We start from the raw sequence: 25,018 nt of genomic DNA, 5'->3' as shown, positions 1-25,018 counted from the left end.
AGTTTGCTGACTGGGAAAATGGAGCTGGAGGTGGAAAGCTAAGTGCTGCGTGGCAAACTCATTACACAGGTTGCCCAGGGCAGCATAAACACGCAGCTTTTTCAGAGTATTTTCAGCCGATGGGAAAGAAAAACAGCTATTTGCTAATGACTGCCATCTGGTTGTAAAGCGGCCTCTGGTGGTTCAGTACTTCTTTAGTTAAATACTTTTACAGCATCCTGCCTGCTAAATAATTAAAATAAACCACCTGAAAAAGATGGGCTTTACTCACTCCTGCGATACCTGATGGCAATCACATCAATGCTAACAGCACCGCAGTCACACAAGACAGGCCTTGATCCAGTGCCTTGCTGAGTAATTCATACTCTAAATCATAACCTACAAATCCAAAAAAAAGTATTTTATAGACCAAGACAACAGATTACATCACTGTGATGTTTGAGATACAGCCCACTTTTGTTAAACTACTTTTTTGCTGCCATGACAGCTGCAAGGCTTTTAAGTTGAGTCGCTACCAGATCTCGCAAATCCACACTTTTTCTTTTACCTCTAAATCGTGGAACAAGTAGAGCTCGCTCTTGACCAACAAAAACCTAAAAGTAACACTTAGGAGTCGCCTTTAAACCTCTCTACAACTCCTCCCCTGACCTGTCTGACTGTGCTCCTTGGTCTTCAAGATATTATTTCTTCTCTAATGTTCAGGCTGCTTGAATGGCTTCTAAAAGTTTCTTTTTGACTACTTTCTCATTCCTCTTCCACCCAGCCCCTTGAACTTAACCGCGGCGGCACAACTGGCCCCAAATGCCTTCCTACGGCCGCCGCTGTTCCATTAAGAAGTGTTGAAAACCTGTGCAGAAGCAGCATACCGATGTGCTCCCCACACGAGTCGCAGTACTCGGCGTAGAGAGACTCGAAGCAGGAGCAGCAGTAGGGCCGTCCCTCCTTCATGATGTACCGCTGGCCGCCCAGCACCGTCTCGCACTCGAAGCAGCAGAAGTGCTTCATGTGCCAGTGGCGGCCCTCCGCCTCGGTGCACTCATCCGCAAAGATGATCTGAGGAAAGGAGAGATAATGGTTGATTGCAGCCCGGGTTATTACCCAGTGCTGAACGACAACACAGAGACTTCGCTTGCCTCTCTCTCTCTCTCTCCTTCTCTAAACGCTCCGCTTTACCGCTGCCGCTTGAAAATCTGAGATCATCCCTCTTTGTGTCTGGCTTGAGTAGGAGGCTAATTTCAGTGGGGACTTGGTGCAAGCTAGGTGGTGCATTTGCTTTTAATTGAACTGTTGTTAAAACCGTCGGGGTGCCTCTTAAGTGCTGCAGTGTCCCTGTTTCCATTTGTACAGTAAGTAATTTACCGTTGATGTTCAGGAGATCAGGCTTCTGTAAGATGACCCCCATTAAGCCTGTTAGCAACAGACAGCTGTACGCAGATGCTTTATAAATAGGCTTTCAGACACGGTTACATCTGTAGCCATTTATAGACGGCAGAGGCGGACATTCACGGAGTACATTTACTCGAGAACTGGACTTATTAAGTACAATTTTTTGAGTATGTTTACTTTACTTGAGTGCTTTTCTTTTGGGAACTTATGACTTTCACTCCACTACATTTCAAAGACAGTAGGGCTTTCGACTCCACTACTTTTATAGGTGGTTTGTCGTTACTCGTTCCTTTTTGGTTCAGAATAGCTTAGTAGTCTGCTGTTGTCAACAAAACTCAGCAATGGAGACAGAACCCATGGCCACATCTTAGCCCCATGTTTCTAAGCCTTTATGTTAAGAATGGCGTCACCTAAAGCTACCAATGTTACTCTCCTGCTTTTCTTTTCCTTTTGGGATGTTGGGGACGTTTCAGGTAATAAGAAATAATGATAATAGCTGTCATTTTTTATTGCATTTTTATGGTGAAGCTTCTACAGCTGGTGTTGCCTTTTTGTAGCAGAGTGGCTTTACATTTGTCACCAACATCATCAAGCGTTGCCCGCAAGTTACAAGGTTCTGTGAAAACACTCAGAAAACAACACAGCAGTGTACTGATGTTGGGAAAAATTTCTTTTACTTTTAAATACCAAAGTATTTTTCAAAAAGAGTACTTTAATTTGAGTAAACTTTCAACCTATGAACTTTTACTTCTTGTTGAGTAAGATTTGACCATTAGCATCAATACTTTTACTCAAAAACTAGAGTTGAGCACTTTGTCCACCACTCATAAACTGGTGGGGTTTTACCCGTGATTCAAAGGAACTTAGTGTTTTTGTTAGAGTTAGTTTTGTTGGTGTTAAACATCTGTCTGCAGCCATGTTGTGTCTACATGCATCTACCTCGTCGCAGGCCGTGCAGCGCGGCTTCAGTCTCTCGGCGTGGTGACGGCCGCAGTAGATCTTCCCGTCCTGGTAGAAGTAGATGAGGTCCACCAGGAGCTCCTTGCACGTGCTGCACACGAAGCAGGCGGGGTGCCAACACACACTGTGGCTGGCTCGAGATGCAAACACGGCGATGTCGCCGCCGTTTATCTGGCCTCCACACTGCGAAAAAAAAACAACCCAAAAAAAAAACTATTGTTGAAACTTTATTCCATCAAGTAAAACCCCAAATAACTACTATTTCAATATGAGGACCAAGTAAGTCCACCTCGGGTGCTTCTAAGTCCTACAAGCAAGTTGAGGTGTTTGCGATCGTAACTATGAATGCAAATTCACCCATCATTCGAAAATGTTCTGTCACCTGTCATCGAAACGTTTCTGCAAATCTGACCAATCACTTTAACGTTTGCTATATTCTCTTCTTTTTTGACGAATCCCAGGAACTTTGACCAATCCGCTCTTCTGATTTAATTTAACTTCCTGTTTCGCAACATGTCTCAAAAGCCGCATTTTGCCTTTTTTTGTGAAAAAAACCATCTAGAGACGTTCTGTAGGATTTGTTTATCCAGTTTATGCAGTTCATGTTGACTTGAAAAAAGATGCAGCAAAAATCTGTAATTTTAGGCCACACAAATCACACACACACAAAAAACATCACAACATCCCGGAGGAACTGGTTTCTGTAGGACTACAGAAGGAAAGTGGGCATCTTCAACAAGTGTGACCATCAGTTCAGCAAAAGCACAAGTTTTGAACGATGGTCTGTGTTGACCCCATGTCACTGTGGAGAGTCATCAGCCACCACCTCAGCAGTTAATTTATTCTGCAGAGAAAAATTATTCTCACGTGAAAATCATTTAAATCCACAACCGGAACGTCCCAGCAAATTTATGTATTTATTTAGAGATGCGCAATTGTCAATGGTCCTGTAAAATTCATTAGCTACGTCTAGGACTGCACGCCCTCACTGTGCATGGTAAAGTTAAAGGTTCATGCCAGAGAAGTTAAAACTTGAGAGAACACACACGGCTTGTTTGGTAAGGATTCCAGAGCAAGACATCTTCTTTCTAAACAGAATGTTGCAGCACTACTGAAGGAAGGCGGGGATATCGGAACCAAACGAGGAGAAGCAGCATTCAGTTTTTAAGCTCCTCTAATTTGGGGCAAGCTTCCAGAAAACTGAAAAACCAACCAAAACACTAAGTTCCTTTAAATCAAGGGTAAAACCCCCACCTGTTTAGAGTTGCCTTTGATTAGAAACAACTGAAAAATAAATACATTTTGGTCTTTATGACCATTTTGTGACTCTATCCTGCTACTATAGTGCCATATTTTGTTTTGGTTTTGTTTGTTAATTGTGTTTTATTTTTAATCACGTGAAACACTTTGAACTGCCCGAAATGTGCCACACAACTCAACGCAATTTAAATCTAAAATTGCGCACAGGACCTGGGCACCTTTCAGTCTCTGCGTCAATCATGAACAAAATTACTAGAATCAAATAAGACGACTCCAGTCTCTCAGCTCACCCAGCGGCAAAATGCAGAACGGCTGAAAAGGAAAAGTGTTGCACCGGACCAGTTAAAGTCCAAAGTTACGTTGCTGTTCTGGATCCTCGGCTCAAGCACTCTTGAACCAACAAGTCCACCCATAAAAATCTGCAAAGGGAAAAGTCATTTTTCCGCAGCACTGTAAGTTCTAGCGAATACAAAGTCTGCTGCTGGGAGGCCAAAAGAGGGATAAAGATTAAAACCAAGAAATTGTGACGGACGTTCTACCAATTCTTTTACTGGATATGTGGTTTGATTTGTGCGAGCTAAATGGACAAGACCCACACATGCACTTCAGTTCAACCTGCTCTCCACACAGTCGATGCTAAACTGAGCAGCTCTGTTGTTAAAGGAACGCTCCATTACACTCACTAGTCCCATAAGGAGGCTAAAGGAGAACGTATGAGCAATATATTGACCATTTCACAGCACACTGGGTGCTACTGAGAAATAACACGGATGTTTTAACGCTGACCTCGCTCTCAAAGACAATACGTCACGCTCAGATTTTAAATCACTAGAACAGGATTGGAAGGCTAGGATGGCAGAGAGAAAAACTAGGACACACTTCTGCAGCAGGCTCTATGAAGGAGGACTCCGAGGCGAGACGGGAAAGGTCAGAGCCTCGTTGGAAAAGCCAGACAAATGTTGTGTCTGTGGCCTTCATGTGTCAACGCAAAGCAGCTGTCCTATACATCACGCCGGCAGACCGTTCCATGTGTCGGCGGCACGATACATAGCTTTTGTTCCACGGGCCACATGACACATTTTGGGCTGCGTCGAACTCGGTCCCATCCACTCACGCGCCTCAGAAGCGAAAACAGGCCTCATGGTCAAGAATTATGCCTTTGAGGGTTTTTAAAAAATTTCAAAACATAAAAGAAAATCGGGCACCTGCTCGCAGATGGCCCCCATCATCGTCACGGGGAACGGACGCACGTTGCCGCGGCCCAGGTTCTCCCGTTTCCGTTGGTTGCTGAAGAGCTTGAGCTCTCGCTTCTCCTCGTCATCCAGGCTGTTGCAGTAGCGTACCTGGACACAAACATGATGCATCGTATCATCAGCCTACTGACTTGGGTTGCTGTTCTGTGGAGGTCAAGATTGACCAGAGAAGAATAACATAATGTGCGAAAGTCGTAGTTATAACAGTTAAATTGTCGGTAAAGGACTCTGTCCATCTACAAAAACAACCTGAATGTATTCATTAAATGTTGCAGACCTCAGTGTTCTGATTGCAGGATTATTACTTCCTCCCTATTGAACCATATTGGTGTGTCCACTTCCACCCCCCAACCATGGACCCCCATCCATCAAAGCATCATCTGAAGTATCATGATTCTTTTGTGTTCGTGTTTTGGATTTGTTCTATATTTGGTATTTTATGTTGTTTATTTATATCCACTTAAGTCTTGCGATTTTCTATTCTGTTTCCTGCATTTATTATTGTCCCAAATATCTTGACATATTAATTAATTCCTTTGTATTTTGTTCTTTTATTTTAGCTTATTTTTGCATTTTGTTCCTTGCACATTGTATTTACTTAAGATTATTGTCAGACCTGTTCCTCTTCTAGCTGTAGTTTCCTTTAGTCTTGGTTTTCCTCCCGTGTTTGTCAGCTGTTCCCCATCACCCAATTTCCCTTTGCCCATTTTCAGTCTCAACTGTTCCCCGTTTGCCTCTTAATTAGTTTCTCTGATTTCATTGGGATCTCCCACCTCTGCCTCTGCATTAAAGCTGGATTTTTATCATTTGCAACCTGATCTTCCTGTTTACTCATCTGCATGGTTCTATCCAATTTTGTATGTCATTAAGTTCTCATTTTCGACCAATGTTTATTTGCTGTGCATTTGGGATAAATGTTTTACTGACAACTTTTACAAAGCATCACTTCAAAAAAATAAATAAATAAAGTCTCTAAAATTACACTTCCTACAAATGAATGCACTTTCTTTACAACCACAAACCAATACTATAAGTAAAGTTGAGTTCAGTAATGAAGGGGGTTAGTGTCAGTCCAACCAGACACTGATATCATCTGGGTTTTTTTCTGTCCGTAGAGCAAAAACGAGGGCATCAGAAAGCTTAACCGTCATGTTCTTTTGTGCGTCTTGTTCAATGCTTGATTCAACAAAAATAATCACTGTCGGAGTTGAGCCACTTTGGGACCTTCGAAATCAGAGTAGCCATTGCAGACTTGTGAGCATTTTGAGCACGTTTGCTTATTTTGCCAGTCAGATTATCGGCCACTTCGAAGCAAGCCGGCGGCGCTAAAACGTGTGGAGAAAAAAAAAAAAAAAGCAAAACAATTAAGGCGGAGCGTGCCGATCTCCTACGGAGCTGCCTCTCAGGATGGCTCGTGGTTATGATTTATTAATGTAACAAATCTCAATAAGTGGCTGCAAACATCGCTCTGTCTCTTTCACGTCCATTAACGAGACAGCGCCCCGCCCTCCCTCCTGACTTCTCCTGCCTGTCCCCCCTCCGCTCCCCTCTTATCTCCGTAATGGCCCGAAGTGGGGAGAGGCGGGGGAGGGTAGATGGATGGACGGAGGTAAGGAGGAGGGCGAGCGGGTCGGTCGGGACTCTCACCTCATTGTCGTGAGGCGGGAGCTGGTGGAGCAGCTGTCTGATGCGGTACTTCTCTCCTGGGCTGTTCACGTAGGGCACCTTGTCCTCGGGCAGGGAGCTGTAGTAGTGATGAACCTGCCAGACGACAAACACGGGATGAGGCGGGAGTGAAGCTCCTGCAGCATGTAAACCATCTGAGGAACCCCTTGAAGTGATGACATGTAAGGCTAAATTTAAAAGAAGTAGCACAACGTTGGATTAGCATTCAATCTGTAACCTTCTGTTGCGTGAAATTTATTTGTATTCTTTGTAAAATGGCATAACAAAGGTTTTTTTTACCGTTAGCAAAAAAAAAAAAAATAAACTCATAAGAAAAAAATTGCTGTCTTGACTTAATGCAGTAGAAAATATGGGATTTAGAAGATTATCCCATTTTATACATTTATGCAAATCTCCAAAACCTTTGGCTGATTTTGATGAAAGTTAAAAAAATCTGCCTGAAAGTAAATGTCGTTGGTTTAAGCGTTTATGGTTTTAAAACGGTGTAAGTTCCTAGTTCTGGTGGTTTTAATGAACAGGAAATATACTGTTCTCTTTTTTTTCCCCCTGATCTGCCGATTATCAATCAGAGACGGTCAGGGGAAAATGGAAAATTCAAATCTCTTGCCTCTTCTTTATTCTATTTATTCCGGTCAAAAATGTTCCTTTTACTATTGCAGTCAGAGATCTGCTAATTAGGCTTTTCCTAGTCAATACCCGTTCTGTCTGAGGTGAAACCGGTGAATCAAGAAAAAAAGCAAATCATGATCTGATCTTTAGCCAATTAGTTGGTGCTTTTCCATATTTGTCTGTAAATTGTTCCAGGATATTAAGCAGATGAAGCTTTTCCCGGCTGGATACACAGATTTGATTACGAAAACAGATTATGATTTTGACTGATTAAAATTTTTTCCTAAGCCAAAAAGAGAAAAATGTGCTGCAGGTTTTTTGATACAGGCTGTAGACTTGAATTAAACAGAAAATGGAGAGTTTACAAGGGTTTGGTTGATGTGTTTCTAGACAGAAAGTGAGGTGAATTCCTGGTTTTGACGCAAAAGATTAAAAAAAAAAAAAAAAGATTTTTCAGTATGTGAAACGTCGATCAGCACTCAAGGGAAAATTGGTCGATTTTGAATTCAGGTCCATTACTTGGTACATCTCCATTTCTCAGTTGTTTTGCCATAAAAACAATCAAAAACGATCTTTAGATATTAACAGAGCAGGGTTTTCCTGGTCGAACCTGATTTCCAATTTTTTATGTTTTACCTTCTGATTACACTGAAAAAATTTGAAGAGTAAAATATGAAAAAAGGCAGGTATATTTTTTCTTTGAATAATTGACTTGTGATAATTGCTCAGAGCTAATCAAGGGAAAATTGACCCACTTTGGAAATAGATGTCTGACTGATAAAGTGGTACATCTCTCAAACTCTGAATGCTCAAGATGAATCGTCTAATTTATAAAGCTTAGTAATTATTGCACAAACTGAGTAGATTATTATATACATTTTTTTTTAAAAACTGAAAAAACTTAAGGAGTACAACGATTTACCAGACCAAGCCATCAACACACACAAGCGCACACACACACAGTTAAGAAGTCACTTTGATTTATGGTCCACCAGTGGAGACTTAATGGAGCCCCACTCCTCCATCTCTGCACACTGACATGGGAATGTATCACTGACCTGTCAAAACACACACACACACACACACACACGCACACACACACACACACACACACACACACAAACACACGCCAACAGACAGACACTCGTATGGCCAAAGCAGTGATTAACCTAAATGAACGCGGTGTGTGCTGCCGCAGATTAATGCTAATCTGGATAGATCCAAATTGCATTCCTCACATTTCCGCGGCACACAATGGGTGTCATCCCCTTGTTATTTATCACAGCCCCTTTTTTTATTACACTGTATCTGCAGGGCTGGGGTGCCACAAAGGTCAGCGAAGGGGGGAGGAGCAAAACTAAAAGGAAGGTTTAAAGACAGAGGCCAAAAAGAGAGAACAAGAGAGATTTTGGAAGAATTTGTTACAAAAAAAAAAGAGATACAAAAAAGGGATAAAAGTGTGGGGTTAAACATAAAGGCAAACCTAAATCAGAGCTGATGTCCCAAGTATAAACGGTATCTCTGATTGATCCTTATGGCTCGATGAGTGAATGGATTTGCTGACTTGGAAGATTTCTGACTCGTCTTTGCCAAGCGACACCAAAAACGGATTAACCTGAATCCTCCAAACGGGAGCCGGTGAGTCAAGGACCAAAAATAAAACCGTAATGCTTAAATAAAAAGAAAAAAAAAGAAAAACCCATTTTCAAGCTGAACTGTAAAGCCGGGGCCTTTAAGAAAACTCGATCGACGGCGGCGACCGGTGTTTCAGTAAAGCAGCCTGATCAAAGCAAGTTTGGGTTGGGATGATTTCACAGCTCTTGTTCGGGGTGCAACCCAATTCCACCTGCTCTGATTTGGTTGGCGTCCCCTTGTGTTTGTTGGAATACAGTCCATAAAAGACTGACTGAAGTCTAGAATGTACTGTACATGCGTACACACACGCGCTGAAGGCTGATGATAAATTACAAAACATGCCTCCAACAACAGCAGGGTTAGAATCTGGAGGTGAAAGGCTCACTGGCCCAGGGGGGGAAAGATCAAAAGATAGATACACACAGAGAGACATCCAGAAAGACAGCGAGAACCAGGCTTGCGATAATAACTGTAATCAGAAGCAGACGCAGCTCAAAACGGGGCAGACGTTTCAGCTGAACTGAAAGGAGCGTTTTCCCCGGCTTAATGGCAGGACTTTGGGGAAAGTCAGGGGAGATCGCTCGTCACAGCTGGTTTCTATTGCTGCTAACGGCCCGACACGTTCAGGGAGCAGCTCTGGCATTCCTCAGCGGGCTTGGGTGCGACGCGGCTCCGGTCAGAAAATCACAACTCGCCACAGCGACACGTGGCGAGACAAATTGGGTGTTCGTAGCAGAAGTGCAAACCTTATAGATGGCTGAATGACGATGGGCTTCATCAAGGCCAAAAACTAAAAGGAAACCAAAAACTGAGCAGGAGAATAATCAAATTACTACCTTTTGGCTAGCAGTCGTTCGCTTCTCAGAATTTAGGCAACCTGTATTGTTTCACGTCATTGAACACTTTCACTGTTTTTTTTATTGTCACCAATTGTAAATATTTTGTCTTTTAATGCTCAAAGAGACAGAATTATTGTACATTTTTAATAAACCAACTCGGTTGTACATTCCTATGGACTGGAGTACACGATTTTTATAACTACACATTACTTATGTTGAAATGTATGCCTTTACTGTGCAGTATTTTTTATTCTTTATTCCGTTTTTTATACAGCTCTGGAAAAAATTCAGAGACCTCTCACTTAAAATGATCCGTTTATCTGATTTTACTCTTTGTAGGTGTATGTTTGTGTCAAATGAACATTGTTCTTTGATTCTATGAACTGCTGACAACATGTCGCTGAAATTCCAAACAAAAATTTTGCCTTTGAAATGAGAAATGTACAAAATAACGAAAAAAATGAGGCGCTTTCAGACCTCAAATAATGCATAGAAAACAAGTTCATAAAAACAACAACACTAATGTTTTAACTCAGGAAGAGTTCAGAAATCGATATTTGGTGGAATAATCAGTAGGATTTCAATGTGGTTCAGTGCAGTGGGCTCTTAGCTTTTTTTCCAGAGCTGTATACATTTTTATGGGTTTATTTGCTGTTGTTATCTCTCACTTTGGTGCTGTTGTACATAAATCTCCCCCTTCTGGGACAATAAACGATATTTCTATTCTATTCATTTAGGTCATACCAGAGAAAGCGTTTGTTGAAATGATTAAAGGATTGAAGTAACAGTCCTGTGCTTTTACTTTTAACGTTGAACATCGTCTTTGCGTAGGACAAACAAGCAGGACAACCTAACGGTTAACATGGCTAATTTGCGCGTCGGCTATAATTCCCACAGTCCTTCACTTTCTTTGCATTTTCTTAAGGGGAAGGAATGAGGCTAACAACCTGATGCCGTAAAAAGGGTCACAAGTCACAGGACAATAGACGCTCTTAGACTGATGGGAATGTCATGAACTTTAAAGATATTTGCTCATAAAACCTTCCATCCCTAATCCATCCAATGGCGGGTGGGTAGGATATATATATATATATATATATATATAAATGGTTTGCAATGCATGCAGTAGTTGTTAAAAAAATGTCAGTGATGCAAATGGGAATAGCCACAATCACTCAAAGATCAGTGATCAGGTCAGCTGCTGACAGTTTTATTGGCCCCCATGCTGGCCAGGTCTATTTAGGAAACGGGTCAAACTACCCTCACTTCTTTTCTTTCTCTCTCTCTCTCCATTTCAAATCTTTTCTTTGAAAGCGATGGGTCCAGGCCCTGCTTTATTTATATTTCATTACCTGAAGGCCAACATGCTGTACAAACATCCAGCGTTAAGAGAGCTGAAAACGCGTACGTCATGCTGGACAGAAAATTAAAATCAGATCCCTGTGACCGCTGAGACCGACTGTGCATGATGATGAAAAATGGAAAATGCCCCTAAGAGAACTCAGCAGAGTTGCATTCTTGGCCTTGCTGAACCGTAAGCTGGCAACGTCGAGAAGCTTTATTTCAAAACACAGGCCTTCCTCACACTGCTCCTAAAACCCAACAACGTCTCCGTAGTTATTGGGTTTAAGAGAGATACCTGTAGACTCATATTTTTTTTAGGGTAAATTAGGTCCCAAAAGAGTGCAGAGCTGTCCTTAGTAACCCTTCGGATCCACGTACCTGACTGTTGTACAGCTGTGCAGGAATCTCTCATTACACACCACTGCCAGCTGAATAGCAGACTAATAAAGAGCTCTGGCTCGCAGAGTGGAAATGTAAAACCCACCATTTAGGTCCAAAGCTTTAGCTTTTTGTTTAGATCCGCTCCTATGCAAAAGGTCACACAACAAGTTTCCACAGCTTAAAGGTGCTGGCATTTCAGAGATAGCATCACATTTGTGCACTACTGCATATCAGAAACAGAAGCTTTTATAAATTTTGAGTGATATTATGCAAGACTCATCCGTGGAACAAAAAATATATATCAATTATTTAACTTGTTCTTTAGGGTCTTCACTTTTTTTTTTTTTTACACAAAGATCTACCATGCTAAGCTTTGATTTACAAGTGTAACCCTGGAGGAAAGAAAAAAAAAAAACAGCTCCCCTCGGTCCTCTAGAGGAGAAAACCGGAGCCTCTGCCAGCAGCGTATTGACTCAGCTCTTCAACGAATTGAAACCAGCGTCCATAAATGCCCCTATTGTCCAATTAAAGTGAAGACCCTCCCATGTGTGAACACTTCCAGCTCAGCAGAGCATCGTAGAGGAGGATTTTCCTCCAACGTGCGTGAAGCTGCTTAATGTGCTGTGCAGGCTTGACTCAAGTGCTTGTGAGGGCCAGGAAACCTCCTGTAAACATGTTCAGAGGCAGAAACAATCGGGAGATTAATTTGAGGGCCGGAGCCACGTAATCCGTTGTTAGCCGTTAGCCCGGTGAAGGCGCTGCAAATATACAGCGACTTCCAATACTGGAGTTATACCTCTTAATCTGCTCGGGGATTACGAGTGAAACCTGCTAGTCCGTGTCTCTGGAATCGTGCGGTCGGTCGTTTAGCTAACGAGAGTTTTACTGCACTCCTGTAAGCAAAAACCCTTTTACTGAATACATTTACAAATCACTTAAATGAAAACACTCTCTCAAGTCTTTCTTTACGACTCAGACCTTGATTTCTGGAAAAAAAGCAAAATTTACTTTAATCTGAAATAATTACATTACACCAGAGGGAGACATTCTATATATTTTTCTTCTTAGCCCTGGTAAGATGCTTCTGATGTTATTTCTGGTTCACAGTTGAGCGTAATGGTTTTAACACCGACAGTCGCAGCCCATTTCCTGAACTCGTTTCTTAAAGCGCCACCTCCAGCTGGAGTCTACACCTTGTGAATCTCTCTCATATTCATAAATGGGTTTTGGTTCACAATCCTCCCAAGGACGCTGCTGTCCTCGCCGCTTGCGCAATATTTTCTCACCAATGTTTTCATTTTGCTCAACTTGCCATTGAAACGTTTTGTGAAAAGCTTGTTTCTTCTTTGTGGCTCATCCTCCTTATACAGGGACATGATGCCACGTGATTGTGTAGGCCAGTGGCTCTAAACAGGGGGACTGCATCTTCTCTGAAAACCTTGTATTTGTGCGATTCTTTCATAATATTCTGCGATTCTACACAAACAGGAAGACCATCAGATGCCGGCATGCCAGCCAAGCATTTCCATGCCAAATTTCATAGACGAATAGACGATTTGCATTTATTCTACCTCCAACCAGCAGGAAAATCCATTGAAACCAAGCTGTGATTAAAGCTTGTGAGTACGTGAGGAACGAGAAAGAGTTTGAAAAGTTGTTGCCGTAAATTTTCTGGTTTAAGAAATGAAATTTAAGCGCACTGAAATGATCTTATCAAGCTGTAAGCAGGAATCTTGTTGCATCTGTGACTCAACAACAAAAGGCAAGAAAATATTCACTCAGTAGCATGTAAGCTAATTTTTAATTGCATTTTGATTCTTGAGATCTTGATACATTTGTTTAGCAGTGAACTCCGCAGAGGAGTAGAAACTAAAAGAAACTTTTCATTTTGTTTTGGCATACTTAGGATTTTTTTTTTTTAGTTTTAGATGGCCAAGTCATTTTGAAAACTGTATTATTAGTTCAATGGATTAATAAACTAACAGAAAAAAAATATATATACATATATATTTTTTGACATCTTGTTTTATAAAAAGAAGTAAACATTCAAAATGGCAACCGCTCTTTTCAGTGATGGCTTACTTTGATATGCCTACACACATCACTACACATCAGGCGTCGTCAAGAAAATCTCTTCAGGACTTTCACGCTTAAACCAACAAACAAAAACTCCAAAGTCAACACTGTGTAGCTCCAGCGCCTCCGAGTGTTTACGCTGCGCGGTCCGAACGGAAACGTGTGCAGACGTGCCAGTACCTGCTCCGGTTTGAGTCCCGGCGGCACCCAGGCGTACTCCTCGAGGGCACAGCCCGAGTCGTCGTCCGAGGTCGAGTTCCTCTGGAAGTCGTACATCAGCTTGGTGACAGTCTTCTCCATTTCCACCGGCATGGCTGTCACTGCATGCTCTTCACGCCGACACTTGCAGTGCACACAGATCTTCCTGCCATTGGACAGACAAAGGAGGGAAGCAACGGTCAGGAAACTCCCGTGTATATCTGGGAAAAACGTTTCAGTAATAAGAAGAGTATCTCAAGAGTAAAAAAGGGATGATCCCACAACTTGGTTTGAGTTGCTCGAATAGCTTTAACAAGGATTTTAACTGTGGTACCACAAACAGTGGGTGTAACCGAACATGAAGAAAGACTCGAGCGAAGTAGAAAGTAGTTGGACACAATGCAACCAGTGGCAGTGATAGAAAACAGAGCTTTGCAAGTAACAAAATTTACACAGCAGCCTGAACAACATTGGCATGAAACACTTCCAAATGTCTTACCGGAACACATGCGCAATAAAAGGCCTTATTTTCTGCAAATTTATTTCAAACTTACTGAGAACTTCTTGTTAGAATAGAGTAGGGATGTGAAGTTGCCATAAAAAAATACAATCAGGTTAAGTACCTGATTTGGGTGGAGTCAACCTATATTTTTCCCCTTTTAATCCACCCAATACGTATTCTGAAGCAAACCGAGGAGACGGTGTATGCATACGGATTTGAGCGTCCTTGACAGACCCGGAAAATGGAAAAACCGGGTGACCAAAAGGTCGCACCACACTTACCCATAACCCCCTCAGGCGGCTAAACCAAGGAGACAGAATCTCATTACCTTCCCAGATGGATTTCGTGTCTGACAGTCAGCGCCACGGAGGAGCTTAAGGACACCCAGGACACAGTTTGACACATTGATGCCCCAAGTGAGTGTGGATCTGTTGCAGGATGCGTGCATGCATGCATGCAAGGCAAACAGCAAAATGGCTAATTCCCCGAGCTAACTCCTGTAGTGAACACGGATGCTGTTGATTCGTATCATGAGGTTGCAACAACACCTTTTGGTACTAATAAAGACTATTTTATACTACTTTGGCTTTCTATTTCTATAGCATTGTGTAGTTCTTAGGCTTTAATTGCTACATACCCAGAAAACAAGAGGAAAGGCATATATTTAAATTGCTATTGTCACATTTGTAAATTCTCAGATTTTCCTTAGATTAAAACTCCCCTCTTGTCCGACTTTAATTAAAGCGCTCCGGTTTGGTTTGAAATAATGACAGATCTGTACAACAGGACCCTAGTTATGCCCGGATATTGCTTGCATTTGGCAAGGGTGATAAATACCAGACCAACGTGCCTCGACTGGTCATTAGCGATTCAACCACACAGACAAAAACTTAAAATGAATGCTAAGTGGGACGCGACCTTCATCAACTCTTAAGATTCTTCTTCATATGCCCGAAGCCCAAGTAGCTTCGTCAGCTCTCTCTCTCTCTGTGTGTGCAGAAAGGCAGACCTCTGCATCTTCTGCTTTCATTGTGGAAGGGCAAGCTAAAGACTTCGCAAACAGAATGCATGCATATTAACAATCAATCCCAAGTACCCAGACGTTGTTGCTGCAATGAATATTGATAAAGAAGCAGTGATAGAAAAGATAAAGTCAATCAGACCTACTGGGGAGGAGGGCGAAGCAAATTTGAACCCATACAGCAAGGCATCATAACTGGGGTTAAGGTCCAATTACAGAACAGAACCTTAAACATTGTGAGCTGTTTAAAACTGATTGGTTAGTCGGGACACTTTACGCTGTACGAATGATAACTGAGCTATGCGTGTTTCAAAACGGGGGCTGTCTTGCAAAGTGTTTTCCAGTTGTTGCATCAGCGTGTGACTTTGTCTAGTGAAGTCACTGGTATACTGGATATAAATGGGTTTGCTTTCAACTTGATCAACTTGAGTGATTTGGCCTCCAAAGCTGACCAAAAATGGTTAAACACCAGGCTACAAGAAAACACTTAATGACAAAATCACTGAATAAGGCCTCCACCGCCTCTAAGTCCTTTATACAGCAGCTCGACTGGCTTACCACTAGTGGTGGTGTGTGCTGAAAGAAAGCTGACTTGTCACAAATAAAAGACACAGCACCACGTTTTTGGAAAGAATACTTCACCTAAATGTATTGGAAACACGAGAAAAATAATACTAGTCTTCTTGCAGTCAGCTGTGTGGCAGTGCGCAGGAATGAATAAGAGAAGGACAATGCTGCATTATCCTATGTACAGCCAGCATGGTCATTGGATTCTGTTCAGGATGTATAGACAAAACACGCATTGACCGCATTCGATCATCATTTAGACTGATAAAAAATGGTTGGATATTTGTACACTGAACAATAGATTCTAAAGACATAGTTTGAGACTTACAGTATGATGCCATTATTTTACGCGTGTAAATAAATGGGCACATGATTTCAATTGTTCCCCCCCCAGTTAGTGAAACTTTTATATCACATTTGTGAAAATAAAACTGAAATCTTTCTTTCTTTCTTTTTCCCCTCACTGTTTTGGCATAATCCCAGTTTGCTTCATTTTGGTAAATCAGAGGTGTTGCACTGTCTCTCCTCATGAGCTACATGCATCACTAATCCATAGTAGCAGCACATGATGAGATGGAAAACACATGAGTATCTGTCCCATCCTTTAGACATGCTTTCAGCAACTCAAAAGTTACGCCTCCCTTGGGCCGAGACCAAGTTTTCTTGAGAAGGATGACCCGAGCTGAGGCGAAAGGAAGCATTTCACGACCCTGTCCTACACTTCACCTCTTACAGTGTATCTGGAATTCAAAGCGGAGGATCTGGTGATTGTTGACAGGGAACCCGTTCTCTTTCCAGATGTGATGATCCCCCCCGAGATTCACCTAGCAAACATCTTCAGATGTAGATGCTTCACACCTACAAGGCCCGTTTCTCCTTCATTCCCACACGAATGACATCACGCCTTTACGGACCTGCTGGGGATTTCCCCTCCGCTGAAACACAATCCCCGAGCTCCACCGAGCAAGCTGCATGATTTCAATTAGATCAGATTTAGTGACTCTGGAAACACGAGTCAAGTACATCGCAAATGCCTCGTAAATGAGTCCGAGGTACAGAGAAGGAAGTAAGGGGGGGGGGGTGCCCCGCTTCCACTTCTCAACGTTGCCTGCCCATTCTCAAGCCTGGGGGGAGTTGTAAATGCTGGCATATCATTGGTCGGGCCGAGTGCGAGGTTTACTTAAGTACTTGGGGGGGGTATGCTTTTCAGATGGCAGTCGCTGTGACCATGATGTCAGTGGACAATGATTCACAGTTTCCAGTTAATTATCCTCACCCAGCTCTACAACCCTGGCCCTTTTACCCAGATTCTGGGTCATTTTAATTTGCAGCTAGGGTCTGATAGACGACTCTCTGCGTCAGTCAAATGCACCAAAGTCATTTTAAGTCTTTGCTGCCCGGTGTGTCATTACGCCAAATTGGTTGTCATAAAGTAAAGTTGCAATATGTTATCCTCCAACACACAAATATAAAAATAATACAAAGGTTCATCCATATAATGGATGTTTAGACCAAAACACTGGCTATGCTCATAAGTAATGCTAATATTGGAACTAGGCCAGTTACTGTTGTTAGTGAAACGAATTAAAGATGCGGTTTCACAAACTGCAGGGCTGCGCGACCCGTTGCCACGCACTGACAATTACCAGGGTGAAAAACGGCACTACATTTCTTCTAGGTTGATAGCAAAAATAAACTTGATTTCCTATTCAAAGCAACCCTAACGGACGCAACAACAAGGCTGATTACAGCAAATCGACCTTATCGGACTTTTCCCCCCCTCCTTTCTTTTGTTTTATCGCAACGCTCCCACCATTATATGGGAGCTTTAGCATCTCAGCCACAAAAAAATATGCATCAAATTTGGGAATCAAGGCCTGTGAGATTCAATCCAACAGGGTTAGAAGCGTCGTCTGCGTGCAGAGTTTGTACAAAAGACACTTAAAATACAAAATCCTTCCAAACACGGCCTCCCATGTGATTCATGGCACACATTAACATTGCAAAAAAAGACAAAAAAGTCCCATTTGACATATTGCGTTGCCCTCATTTAATGTATCACCAAGTATTGCTTCGGACGATTTGAAGCAAAAACATTCATTCAGTTATGAGCGTCTCCTCAAACCGCTGAAAGATTTCCATGGCATCACTGTTGAGGACCGGACTAAAAATCCGATCCTAATGAGGCCGCTCCTCAGGAAACAGAGGAACAGAACAGCTGGATGCAGGAGGCGGCCGAGTCCCGTGTTGATCTCTTTTTCCGTCATTTAATCTATTACACTTCGTTTGTTATCTTTGGAAGAAGTGAATGGAGGCAACTCGCCTTTTGTTAAGCAACTCTCAACCTTTCTGATCAGAACTGTGTGTACAAATGCATGAGGCTTCGAGACGGACGATGCTTCAAAACGATAATTGTTCACGATAGAATTATCAGGAGCTAATCGATGCTAAAACTGAGGCGTTCCTGACAAGAGTTCGCCTGGACGACTTTTTTTTTTTCTTTTTTCCTTTTTTCCCTTGTGGAATCCAATTAGCGACAGCCTGATGCAATGTGTTGCTGAAGCCAGAGATTAGACCTGCTTCCACCTGTCAAAACCAGTTTTAGATTACAGATAGCCGAGGTTCTGCCTTCTGGTCAGACAGTGTCTGGGTCACGAGCTATGAACCCAACTTAAGCACAAATTAAATAGAAATGTTACTTTGGAAGCATTGATGACTCCTTGTACAAATAAGCTAAGGACCGTAATCTTCTTTTATGCTTGGTCTGAAACACTGCTGTAAAATAGGAAGTGTACAGAATTGTTAAAAAAAAAAAAAATTGTGATGTACTGAGAAATCAGCTGGAAACGGAATAATTTTCCATCTTTTTCAGTTTCATACCATACCTTTTAGTGATTAAGTACTTCCAGTTGTAACTGAGCGTAAGGTATTTGAAACCGTTCTCTACATGACTGTGGTGCACTGAGGCTGAGAGACAGCCACAGAGGGTGAGACTCTCAGCAGATAACAGGAAGGCTAAATGTATTACGGCAAAGTTACTCCATTTTATCCTCTCGAGCTTTCGACCTTTATCTGTCAGGAATGTTTGGGATTTGTACGTGGCGTTTTGAAAATCTCAAAAGTAGAATTAGAAACTGCTGCTATAGTAGTGTTTGCATTGCTATGTGTGACAATCATTAATTGGACTAAAGGCAGCTAAAAATGGTACCTCAACAAGCATGTTTTGGTTCTAAAATAGTAAGTACATTCTTATTTTACACCGACTTCTATTACAGCTGCTTTTGCTCTTTAGGAAAAGTTAGAATCAGCTACAACTGGTCTAAGCTCTGGGAGAATTCTGCTTTGTGCTTCTCCTTTTCTCAATTGCATTAGCATTTTTAGGATTGTGACCCATACCAGAGAACAAAAACACAGCTATCAGTCTCTGACCGGGGTATTTTATCCACCTCATCTCGAGTTGGCACCACCAGCAGCCCCTCCGAGATGCTTGTTGCGTCACTGGCACATGACACTACAGCTTAGAGCTTTACTTTTTATCCTCCAGCCTGTGGGAAATTAAGTAAAGGCCACAAAATATAGTAAAAAAAAAAACAAAAAAAACATACTTTTTAGGTTCACTATATGTAAAATGAGAATATTTAACATAAATAAGAACTTTGACTTCTTCCAAACTATTGGAAGCTAATGTGTAAAGCTATTAATTAGGCTCCTGTCAATTTGGTTACTTTCTCAGATCAGTGACTGCAGCTCCAGCTGAAAATGCTCCGCCACGTTATTCATCATTTACCCCGTCAGTCCATTCAAGTGCTAATAAAGTGCTCCTCTTTACTGCTAAACAGTATGTAATAAGTAAACCGTCTTCACAGTTCAATAAGCTGCTGTGGGGTTCTGTAATAACATCCTCCGATGCCATTGCCAGTTGTTTCCAACTGCAAAATGCAGAGGACAAATAAAGAGAGGGTAGTTATTAAGCTTTAAATGAATTTTATAGTGCAATCCGTATGGCACCGTGGCAAACACACGGCCCACAGCACACATGAAGCGGACCACTGCGCCACAGGGGGTTGTGTGTGTGTGTGTGTGTGTGTGTGTGTATGTGTGTGTGTGTGTGTGTGTGGAGGGGGGGGGGGGGGGGGGCACCAGTGGAAACACGTCCACAGAGTGAAAGCCACAACTTTTAAAACTTCGCCCCTCCTCCCGTCAAGGGAAATTCTACAAACAGGTGTTGATTTAGACAAGAAGAAAAAGTAATCATTAAAAAGAGAGAGAGATGGGTTTCAATAAGCAAAACAAAACATGAAAACACCATCCAACGTTTTAAATAACGAGTTGGTAAGAAGACAGAGGACACGATTTTATCACAACATGCGCGCTTTTACCCATTTGGATCCCAGAGGAAATGGGTGAGGGCTTGCGCGTTTAAATGATTTGAAAAAGGAGAAAAACAAAATAAAAATCCAGTGAAAAGGAAATTTGCAGCTTACCCTTCTCACAAACCGAGACGGACTAAAGCCATGGCTCCCCCCCACCTCCGAGCTGACTGCTTCACTTGCTGCGGGCTTTAAAATAAAACGCTCCTCATTGCAGAATCTGTCGCGCAGCTCCAGCGCCACCGCGGTGCCACGAAGGCGCAGCAGCCTCGCCCGCTGTGTGTTCCGCACCTCTGCTACATCTACCCGAGGAAAAAGGGGGGTGGGGGACAAAAATAGCCTTTTGTGAACCCCCTCCCTCCTCTCGCCTCTTCTGCTCACTGCAAATACACGCAGGAGTTCAGAAAACTACCGTAAACAGATTCCTCAAAGCGGAGAGCAAAGGTCCGAGGAAGAGCGCAGATTCCACTGAAAGTGAATTCAGTCCCACTAAAAGAAAAGCAAACTCCTCTGATAAAAAAAAAAAGAAAGAAAGAAAAAGAAAAGTTTCTGCAAAGCAAAAATCCGGCCGGACACTCGGTGCGCTCAGGAAGAGTCCATGAGAGCCTCTCTTCTTGTTGCAGAACAAGCCACCGAGCAGCAGCAGCAGCTCTTTAAACCAAGTACGCTTATAATGAGGATGTCAAGTCAGCAGTAGTAACTTAACCACTTCCGGCTACCTCTTCAAAAATAAAAGAATGTTTAGAGAATCGCCCAAATGAACAGAAATGTAGCTACTGGCATCAAGGTACGCCAAAGTGCAGAACGCTTTTCTTTCAAAACCTTAACATTTCCTATCATGCCACCCCAACAGTGGAAAGTAATTATTTATTGAGATGCCAGAGAAAGTAAGGCTGTGTTTCCCCTTCCTCTCCCCGTCTGTTAAGCTGGATGAAAACATGACAGCCACATTTCCTCACTTATAAATACCTACAGGTTTAGTTTAGTTAGGAAATGTTTCTGGTGGCAAAACAACAGTCGAGGTGTGAAAACATTTCACAATCAAAACAAGCTCCCGGAAGTGTGTCCTGTTTGGATCATTCAAACGACTCGGCATTAGATGAGTAGTACAACAACAGCAATGTTAAAGCTAAAATAATGAGACAAGCAGAATCTGAGGATTTTAAAGAGCTAATTTTTCACTTAAACAAATAGGAGGAATTATATCAATTAAAAACATTGGCGTTACTGTGGGCTGTAAATGAAACAGTTTTATAGCATGGTTCATTATCAATTCATTCTTTTTTTTTAAAAAAAAAACATTTTTGTGACACTGGCAGCCTTTATTCATCAGTAGCTGGACAGAAGACGAGAAAGAGAAGAAGAGAGAAGAGGGAAAGACATGCAGTAAGTGGCTCAGGGGGTCGAATTGCAGACTGCCCTCGCTCTCCCTGCTCTACCATGTGGCGCCCCTTTTACGGGTATTATTTATCATTTGAGTCAAATTTAGATTCAGGTTAAATCTTTAATTATTCCTCCATCAAGTGAAAAACATATCTCTTGTTTTAAATTGATCAAACAGAGTTTTATTTTGAAGGCTGCTTGGTTAACTTCCATTCTGATCCCGGACTCTGGTTGGCTTCACACACACACACACACACACACACACACACACACACACACACACACACACACACACACACACACACACACACACACACACACACACACACACACCTCTCCCTTCTCATTCCCCCTCTCTCTCTCCTTCTCGGTGTGTGTGTGTGTGTGTGTGTGTGCGTGTGTGTGTGTTGTGATGTCAGCAAGTCATCCGTCCAACATTGGTGTAATTAGCAGCCTGACTTGCCGGTGCTCTGGCAGAATTTCCATGTGAATTAACGCAGTTCCCCTGAATACACCAACTCAAGCCACGAGGAGAGACAGCAGGGACCGAGGAGCCCCCAGGAAGCCGAGCTGCATGGCAGCACAGCCAGCACAGCCTCTGTAAACACAACAGGGCTGCTTAACATAAGAACTGACCATTTAGCTGGAGAGGAGACAAGAGGCTCACAGACAAATGAAAAATCACAGAATTGTTGCAAAGCCCATTTAGCAGGACCTTTGGTATATATTGTTTTCAGTGCCTCAGTAGGAACCACTGGTGATTTAGGCATACAAAGAAGCATGAGACTAGAGGTTGTCAAACTTTTCAGCTTCTTACCCATCAAATCACCTCTGGCAGAAAGATGACATCATTCCAAGTTTACTTTCATTGCCAGCAAGCCAAAAATGCAAACGCAAAAAAACCTACAGTAAGATATGCTTTTAGATAGAATTTTAAAAGTTGATTTTATTACTATTCCGCACACGACATGAAGTTTTGTGACCTGTCGTGGGGCTAGCTGACCTCCACTGTGAGAATCACAGAATACAACTGTCACTATGACAATTTATCACAAACTGAAATAGTTTCTCTTGGTTTGAACTTCTTGCGTGAAGAGTTCAATAATAAGAAAGAGACTGGACATTTTTTTTTTTTATCCATGCAGGGGAGTTCAGTGAGATAAAACCGCTGCCGACCGAAAAGATGACAAAGGTCAACTCATGTTTTCCAAGAAAACACCTTGATGATCCTCAGGACCTCTCGGTAAACATCTGGTGGACTGATGAGACAAATGTGGGACAGTATGGAAAGTGTTCGCACAGGTACATTGGGTAAAAAATTAACATGTCAGAAAAAATAAATAAGATTAAAAGAAACAAATAAAACATAGCGGTGGTGGTTGGACTGGTTTGCTGTTTCAGGACTTGGACGGATGCCAGGTCAAACCAGTGGTCTAGCTCGCTGGACCACTGAAGAATTATCTTTAGTTTAACACCAATCACAACGTCTTGAGCAGACTACATGGTGCAACTTTTACTTTTTGTTGTTTTGGAATGACAAATAGCAGTAACACACTGAATAACATTGCTTTATGCACAGATGCAATACGTTGTGGCTATGTTTACATTTAACAAAAACAGGAAATAATGCACTATGTGCAATAAAAGTTGCAGCATATAAAATATGCATCGCTTTTTAATATACTACTGCAGCTTAAGTGCTTTGAATTGTGCGACCCTCAACAATGTCCATTAGAAGGGGCGGAGACCCGAAGGCCACGGCTCCACCACCAGAGACAAACTATGAACATCAATAGCAACAACCAAGCCATTACGTCTTTGACTTCAAACAAGTTCTGCCTCCAAAGACAATTTCTTTAATCAGCCTGCATCATTGCTCATATTTTTTTACCTCTAAATTCTTCCCCCAGACAACCTTTCAGTGGTTCTGCGAGAGCTGCACTCTTCACCTTTCGGATACCGATCCTCGGGTGCCCTTGTTTGAAGACTAAAGGCCTGGTGCCTTAATGAAAGCCATATTTCAGACCCTGGCATTCCTCTCACACGTGGCAGGAGGAAGCTCAAACATAAGGTTGTATTATCACCAACTCTTTACAAACATAGCGGTATCAGTTACAGCTCAGGCTGCACTTAGGGCCTATCCACAGGATTTTACAAGGAGCCCTTAAGTGACACCGTCCTGCACTCGGAGCAACCGCAGAAGGGGTCATTCAGATTAAGGGCGGCCATTTTTCCGGATAAGTCATTGCTTTCCGTGATTAAACTGTTTCCAGCTTTGCAGTGAACTGTTTCAAATGTCCCGAGGGGGCTGGAATAAAAGCACCAAGGCCAGTTTAAGGAGCATACCTCAGATAGCATTGGCTGCATGGACTCCTGGCACGCAAAGAGTTCATGCTTGGTCATTTTAGACTTGGTAGGCATGAGTAGAAACATATTCCAATTTTAAATCAAAGCAGAGGATGAACAACGTTGTACCTTGTACTTGGGGCCTGTACCTTAAAGTCCTCAAGGTAATCTTTGGGGCTCAGAATATCTTATCCTACAGCAGCATTTCTTATATCCTACCAGGAAAGGAAGTGATTTATATATTATCTGATGCAGCCAAAAACACACACCTGATAAAAGCGGAGCTCTTATCTTATTTGAAACATCGCCAGCGTCCTAATATAGCCTTTATTCATTCCCTTATTTTAGGAGTGCCACTCTTTCCTCCTTTCATGTGGCAAATGTTGATGTGTATCAGTCTAAAGTCAACACACGAGGCAGCTGGGTCTCACCCCAACAGCTGATAGCTTTGGCATGCCGGGGTTGAGGGAGAAAACTCACCACACAGCTTTTCTTCTCACCGCTGAAGAATGTTTTTAAAGTCGTGTCCTAACTACTAAAAACCAGGCCTAATGGTCTGAGCGCAGTCCAAAATCGGAAACTTTCCAAATCCAAATTCCACCCTTCACCAAGTTAAATGAAAAGTTGCCTGGTTTGTGCCACCTTTGGCAGCAACAACTGCCATGATTGCTATGTTTTGGACCCTTTTAATCAATTTTAGCCACACTGGAAGGTTTTTGAACATGAACTGCGTTGTTAAATGCAACAGCAAATCATTCAAAATTGATTTAAGCCCAGACTTTGACTAAGCCAGTGCACAACAATCGCATTGTTTTTACGAAAATGATAGGTGGACTTGCTGGTGTGCTTTGGACCGCTGGCTCTGCTATATAACCCAATTGAATTTGGGCCTACGGTCACAAGCCGATGGTCAGAAATTCTTCTTCAGCATTTTCTGCTCAAATGTTGATTTACGGTAATTTAAATTAATTCAACATTTAATAGCACATTGTCCAAGTCCTGAAGAAGCAAAGCAAGCCCAGACCACCATACTATCACCACCATGTTTGAGAGGAGTTTGAGTCAGAATAATCTTTAGCTTAACACCAGTCATAATGTCTTGAGACTCATTAAGATGTTTTTTGGAACCAACCTGAATGCTCCTAATGGTCAGCAGTGGTTTCCATCTTGGAACTGTCCCACCATCCCCAATTTTGCCCTCC

At 42.3% G+C, this 25,018-nt stretch overlaps 1 protein-coding gene across 2 annotated transcripts in view; it reads right to left on the bottom strand.

Annotated features, from left to right (window-relative positions):
- The window catches only part of prickle2 (prickle planar cell polarity protein 2), a 120,466-nt gene that overhangs the window by 4,240 nt on the left and 91,208 nt on the right, over window positions 1-25,018 (bottom strand). The window contains exons 1-6 of one of the 2 annotated variants that reach the window (XM_005808451.3): window positions 20,202-20,712; window positions 13,610-13,793; window positions 6,507-6,620; window positions 4,812-4,949; window positions 2,326-2,529; window positions 867-1,053 (exon numbers count right to left, since the gene is read on the bottom strand). In XM_005808451.3, coding sequence (XP_005808508.1) covers window positions 867-1,053; window positions 2,326-2,529; window positions 4,812-4,949; window positions 6,507-6,620; window positions 13,610-13,741 — 775 coding nt within the window. In that variant the 5' untranslated portion in view covers window positions 13,742-13,793; window positions 20,202-20,712. Of the gene's footprint in view, window positions 1-866; window positions 1,054-2,325; window positions 2,530-4,811; window positions 4,950-6,506; window positions 6,621-13,609; window positions 13,794-20,201; window positions 20,713-25,018 lie in introns of those variants that run through there. The other variant, XM_023353471.1, reaches the window with a different exon arrangement.

The sequence above is a fragment of the Xiphophorus maculatus genome, chromosome 20 (assembly GCF_002775205.1).
Source record: "Xiphophorus maculatus strain JP 163 A chromosome 20, X_maculatus-5.0-male, whole genome shotgun sequence".
NCBI lineage: Eukaryota > Metazoa > Chordata > Actinopteri > Cyprinodontiformes > Poeciliidae > Xiphophorus > Xiphophorus maculatus.
This window is presented reverse-complemented; position numbering and strand designations above follow the sequence as displayed.